At 39.1% G+C, this 6,300-nt stretch overlaps 1 protein-coding gene across 1 annotated transcript in view; it reads right to left on the bottom strand.

Annotated features, from left to right (window-relative positions):
* Nucleotides 1-688: 688 nt before the first annotated feature.
* LOC102207984 (testis-expressed sequence 2 protein-like) overlaps nt 689-6,300 on the bottom strand; it is a 31,444-nt gene continuing 25,832 nt past the window's right edge. The window contains exons 7-11 of the mRNA XM_013911921.1: nt 5,603-6,000; nt 4,132-4,245; nt 3,618-3,827; nt 3,192-3,312; nt 689-2,472 (exon numbers count right to left, since the gene is read on the bottom strand). Of these exons, the coding sequence (XP_013767375.1) occupies nt 2,323-2,472; nt 3,192-3,312; nt 3,618-3,827; nt 4,132-4,245; nt 5,603-6,000 (993 nt within the window). The 3' untranslated portion in view covers nt 689-2,322. The remainder of the gene's footprint in view (nt 2,473-3,191; nt 3,313-3,617; nt 3,828-4,131; nt 4,246-5,602; nt 6,001-6,300) is intronic.

Below are 6,300 nucleotides of genomic sequence, written 5' to 3'. Positions count from 1 at the left end.
GCCTGCTGACTTGAGATCAAAAACAGACTCAAAACCTTTTTGTTCACACAGGTCAATAAGTGTTGTTGTTTTGCTTTGTTCTGTCTTTAATGCCTTCAGTTTCCGTACACATTCAGTCTCATGTATAAAATGTCTTGTATAAATAAAATTGCCAGAAGGAGAAAAGAAAGGAATAGGGAAGAAGTGTTCAGTGAATCAATTCCACTTCCTGTCAGTTATGATCATAATGAATTACAGTAATCCAGCCTAGAAGTAATAAATGCATGAACTAGTTTTTCAGCATCACTCTAAAACAGAATATTTCTAAATTTAGTGATGCTGTGCAAATGGAAGAAAACAGTCCTACATATTTGTTTAATATGTGCATTGAAACATATCCGTCTCTTGATGGCAACAGTTATAAAAAAGTATGTAAGGACTGGAAAAAGTTACATCACAACTAAAACTTCCAGACGTGAAAGAAAACGATGAAGTTCTTGAGTTCTTTACCTATAATACCTTTAGGTACAATAAAGAGATGGTTACAGCTCCAACTATAAGCTTTAATAAAAATCAACGTGATTTAAGTGATGAACTGAGCCCAACATCAAATTATTATTAATCTATTATGAAAACAAGACCCACTGCTAGAGAAGATAAACTAAGCATTTGCAACCCAAATTGTGAGAAAGCAAAAAACAACAATAAAAAGCTTTGACAAGATTTATTTTGCTCTATAAATAAGGCAGATACACATAATCACTGGATTTGGCTTTGAAATTAAAATGTAAAATTTAAAAAGTCATGAATAATTCACAGATACAAATAACTTCATGAGCTTTACATATATCATCAAAAAATTCTCTTTTAATTCTCTTTATACCAAAAACATTGACACAAAACCTGAAACCATAACCCACTTAGACTTCCAAAATACAAGGAAAAAAAACCCCCTCAACATTAACGCATGTACTGTAGTACATCTGTAAATGTCACTTCACAATGCTTTGTCAATACAAGATGTGTACCTGTGAGCAGAAAGAGCAGTCCAACTCTGGGCCTAATTAAAGGACTTTGGTTAAGATTAGAAACACAGTTAAAGAGCTTTTTTTTCTTTTTTCCCCCAGAAGGGTGCACATTCTTGGCAATAGGTTTATGAACCAGTCTGTACCTTAGCTTCACTGAAGTGTCCTTCTACATACAGTGTGGAGGTTAAAGTCGTTTTAAAGCACTGTCACATATCGTAATTAAAACTGTTAAGTGCATCGATAAATAAGCCACTCAGCTCTCCGTAAGCCCGATTATCGAATAGGACATGTCTAAAATGATATGCAAGGAGAGCTAGTGTTTATCATAAGAAAACCTTCATTAGTATTTGTGCAATAATTTGCATATCCCAGTCAAATGTTTGCCGGGAGAAAAGACGTTTCCATTCAAAAACAACTGAAGCCACAAACACCCGTACGCACATTCAGCAGACGTGTTACAGGGCTCTTACTTCTCAGACATACACTTATAGTCTCTATCATTTTAAATTCTATGTAGCATTTCTAACATTGCACTTATTTGTTGCGTACTTGTCATAAGCATTAAATTTACGCTGTGAACGACAGTTCCTACATGACGCATGTTTGCTCTTGAGCATTTCTTCCATGTTAACACGGATAATGGCATCAGCGGCATTAATAAAAAAAAACAAGGAAAAAGAAAAAAAAGAACAGGGTTTGGCAAGTGAACGGGGTGTTCAAGATCTGGTCACAGCACAAATCAATACTGTAAGTTAACACCTGATTAAAAGTCGCTGACACAAAGCCACTTAAAGGTTTAATCTTTTTCGGTAAATAAACATCAAGTATCTGATTTATTTCGCCTGTTTCTCTAGAAAAATCTACATACATCACGCTGTGAGCACCACTTGCTCAGTCTCTAAACTAAAAAGGCCTACCATGCGCCGTCTCACTGTCTCATCACGTGCAGGCTGTAAGGTATGTGGTGAATGCTTTCACATTGACATGTTCATAGCACATTATATACTTATATGTTCTCCTCTTATTAGCTTAACCCCCTCCCGGTTTTGAGCCAAACGTGACTCCCTTCATATGTCCATCCTTAAACTCTAAAAGACAAATCAATCTACCCTCTGATAAATACCACTTAAGGGAGCAGCAAGCAACAGTTTGTTTGTCATTAGTGTTTATTTGGTCGACTCTACCTTGTTCTTGTAGAATTCATAGTCTATTCTATGGGAATGTGTTCGTGTTACAGTAGCGTCAGACCTATCGACTTTGGCTCCGGTTTCCATTCTAAGACCCTGTAATAGTTAGGAAATACTGTAAACAATCATCATGGCTGGCTGGTGCTCTCCCTCTCTGGCTGGGAAGGCTCTGGGTCCACTGGGGGGCCAACTAAAGGGCCACCAGCTGTGCGTGGGTCCATGGCAGAATGCATGATCGGCAGCCACACGTCATCCATGTTTGGCATTACAAGGATTTTCTAAAAGATGGAGAGATAATGGACAGGCAGTATTTAATATGCTTGATTCAGCGTGAAACCTAAAGTGAAGTGGTTAATTTGCCCAGTTTATTAATAAAATGCACTCATGTTCCTGGTGCATTAATTGACTAGACTGAAAATGGGTGGAAAATTTGAATAATTTCTAGGGATTTCTGTGTGTCTTGGGTCTGAGTGAAACATCTCCATTGGTAGGTGTTCAGGAAGCATCCTAGTCAGATGCTTGAACCCACTCAACTGAATCCCTTTGATGTGAAGTAGCAGCAGCTCCCTAACTAACATGCCAGATGAGTAAAAACTGCCAAAAAGGTAATTAAGGAGCTGAAATGTTGACTGTGTAACAATCTACAGCTAATGATGTTAACACTTGTTTTTAACCTCCACTCCATTACAAAAGTGCATGCACCCAAAAATGTGTCTCAAGTGCATCAAATCCTCTAAACACCATCTGCTGTTGTCATAATTGTGCGCATGGTTGAGGACTACAACTGCTGGCATCACTGCCTTGCTCTACACTTTACCCTACATACTAATATGCATACATAAATCCATACATAGACGAAGACCATAAGCACATCAGCAAAGTGTGTCTTTTTAGCTCTACCTTCTGTACGGAAGCATAAATAAATGTTGCTGTGCTCCGAAGTATGACTGTGTCAGTGACTTACAAAAATTAAAGAGAAATGTTGTGTTTACGATACCTCGAATTCCTGCTTCAGTTTTTTCTCTATCCAGTCTGTGACATGAGCCAGAGTGACTTCTCTTTCTCCCAGTTTAGGTCGTGCCTTCAGTTCCAGGTGAGGTGGTGTCCTGAAGCCATACCTGCACCAGAAAACAATCAACACCCTCACCATCACGGCTAACGACTGACATATGGCCACCACTAGAGGGCAGTAAGAGACTGTATAAAGAAATACACATTTATTTAGCTGAGTAATTCCACCAGTTCTGGGTATCCTCACAGTTTACTTAATAAACAAAGGTAGTTGGATTTAAGTTTAGGGTAAAGGTATCTGGAGTCTAAAAAACTGTTTACAACAAACGTGTTGTTGTCATTCTGGTAAACCTGCACCATCACTCTGTGCATTCCACAGGTTACACAGCAGGACAAGACTTTCTTCACATACCATATCCTGTCAGTAGGAGGAGGGGGAATGTTGACTGCCAGTGTTCCTTGGAGCTCCTGCACCTCCACCGTGAGCAGCAGCGGTGTGTTGGACACTTCTTCCATTTTCTTTTTGATGAACTCCGTCTCTGTGGCCTTCTGGAAGTATTTGGACTTTGTGATCTTGTCCACAAAGCGCATGATCTTGCTCGATTTATGTCCTCCAACAAAGCTGTATTTATTAAAAGGAAGATTTGGGTTAAACAATGCAAACTTTCCTGTAATCCAATAATTCTATTTTTTCATTTTGATTTCTTCTATTATTTAGTTTTATTAGTGAAATAAATACAGATGTGACAGGTGAAATTATTTTAGAATTAGTGATCAGAAATGAATTACACATACATTTTTTTTAGACAGTCCCAGTTCCAATTAAATTTAACCAGTACTTTTGTAACCTGAAGTAATCATAACACTCATTTCCTTTTTATATTTACAGTCCTTTGATTACAAAAAGCACGCCCCTTTACACTCACCCCTCCGCTCCAGTCAAATCATTGGAAACATCTGAGGAGTCTTCCTCATCTGATGAACCTGCGCTGGATGACTCTTCATCACTGTCAGCCAAGCAGTAAGTTCGTGGCCTGTATCTAGAAACACATGAACAAATGAGGATTGTAATGTGCTGGCTTCTATGCATTTATTAACAAATGCAAACGGTTTTGCTTTGTGTTTTTTATCGTTTTTAATATGCCATCTATGATTACTCACATGCACACATGCTTATAACGCTGTTTTAATAAACAACTTAGTAAGTTACTAAAAAAGAAAAGAAAAACAAAGCTTCACGAGAATTATTTTCACAATTTTTCAGGTGGTGTACACCTTGTTTCCTCATGAGACCTTGAAAGAAAAAAAAAAAAAGCCCCCTTTCCCATTATTTTTGGGAATCCCCAAACATTCATATTGTAGACCAGAGGTTTTAATTTGCACCATTTACACCAAAAGGCAATGGAAGAATTGACAGGACACCTGTATCCGTATCTGTCATGTGACATGTTCTCAGTTCTTCTTTTGATTGTACTGTGAGACAGAGGAATTTTTGACAGCCGACTTTGGTTCAGGCCCAGTGGTCTAATCACTTTCAGACGTGATGTTTAGTTTCCAAATGCCTCTTTGGCATGCTTAGCAGAATGGCCAATGTCTCCTGACAGTTGCTGAAATCCCCGAGCTGACTGAAGCCAGAAGATAGAAAGATTATTATTTTTTCTCTTGTCTTTAGACGGTGGGTTATCTGTATGGTTAGCTGAAGTTTGCTCAACACAAGAAAAGTGATCCTTTGACAGGAGTGACTGGATGAGAAATGGATGGATGGCACAGATGACTGTCAATACATGACCTTATCCTTATTTAATGTCAGAAAATCAATTATTTCTGCTGTCAGATACTTTTTACTCTTTCAGAGCTTTCTAATAACTCTTGACAGTAGTACAGAGTGTCACAACATACCAGGACTTGAAAAAAGTGGAATCTGTGCCTCCTGATCTGTATTTACATTAACATACTAACATGTTACTGCTCTGTAGTGCAAAGACGTAATCTGAGGGATGAAAATGGAGAGAGATGAAGTAAAAGCTAATGAGATTATAGCTGGTATTAGGAAATGACGACTCCCAAACTAAAGAAACTGTAACTGGAAAATGAAAGCTGATGCTGATTAAAGCACTCACCGAGGGAAGAAATGCATCCGATTAACAACCCCATATAGGCAGAATCCAAAGTTAAAAGCAGGGAAAAAGAAGGGGGGGGGGGAGAGAGGTATAGGAGACAGAAAAGACAAAACACTGAGAGAAACAGGTGAGGTACCAGACAGTGTACTAGATACTAAAGACCACACGCGTTGTTTAAGTCCCAGGAGAAACCCCCCCCACAAAACTCTGCATTAAATCCAACAAAGGCTGTTCCAACAGGTGCACACAGTATTGTGGTGGAGATCGACTGTCTTACCCATCTTTGCCAAATTCGCCTGGGCGCAGGCTTTCTCCCTCCTTGCCCAGGCGAATGAGGTTCATCTTGGTTTCCAGGGTCATCAGGAAGGAGCCACTGTAGGTCATCTCTAGGTCAAACCACAGACCTGAGGGGGAAAAAAAAAAGAAAAGATTATTAGGTAGGTCGATATGAGGGGGAAAAAAAGTAAGATATGAAACTGCAAAATGTAAGATTTGCAGATCACTGTTATATTGTAAAAAATGGCTTCCCAATCTGAGTCTATTAGTGACAGTGGAAAGAAACATAATTACTAATTTTGAAGCTAAAACATTGAGAATTTTCCAGGTCACAGTCATCCTCACCACCTCTCGTCTCAGACTTACTCTCACTATTCTCATAAAGCTGTGCTGCTCTTTCTGTGGCACCTCTCATTCCCCTCCAAGCATCACTAAAGCAGGGAACCCAACTGATTTTATTTTCTTGATCTCTCTGCTTAGATGAGAAAGTCCCACTGAAGCACCCCGAGAAGGAAGGGAAAAACTGGAAGACATCCTTTAAACGTAGGCGGAACAGTTGGAGAGCACACAGCTTTTCCCTAAGCCTCTGTTTGATAACAGCAGGGAGATCTGGCTGCAAAAAACAGGGCTCTCCTTTCCCTCCTCTTTTCTTGTTACCTCTGTACTACCAAATTTGCTGTAATCTGACAGTAGAAACTT

The sequence above is a fragment of the Pundamilia nyererei genome, unplaced genomic scaffold (assembly GCF_000239375.1).
Source record: "Pundamilia nyererei isolate P.nyererei 1_Seehausen unplaced genomic scaffold, PunNye1.0 scaffold00075, whole genome shotgun sequence".
Taxonomy (NCBI): domain Eukaryota; kingdom Metazoa; phylum Chordata; class Actinopteri; order Cichliformes; family Cichlidae; genus Pundamilia; species Pundamilia nyererei.
Note: the sequence above shows the minus strand (reverse complement) of the source record. Positions and strands in the feature narration are given on the sequence as shown.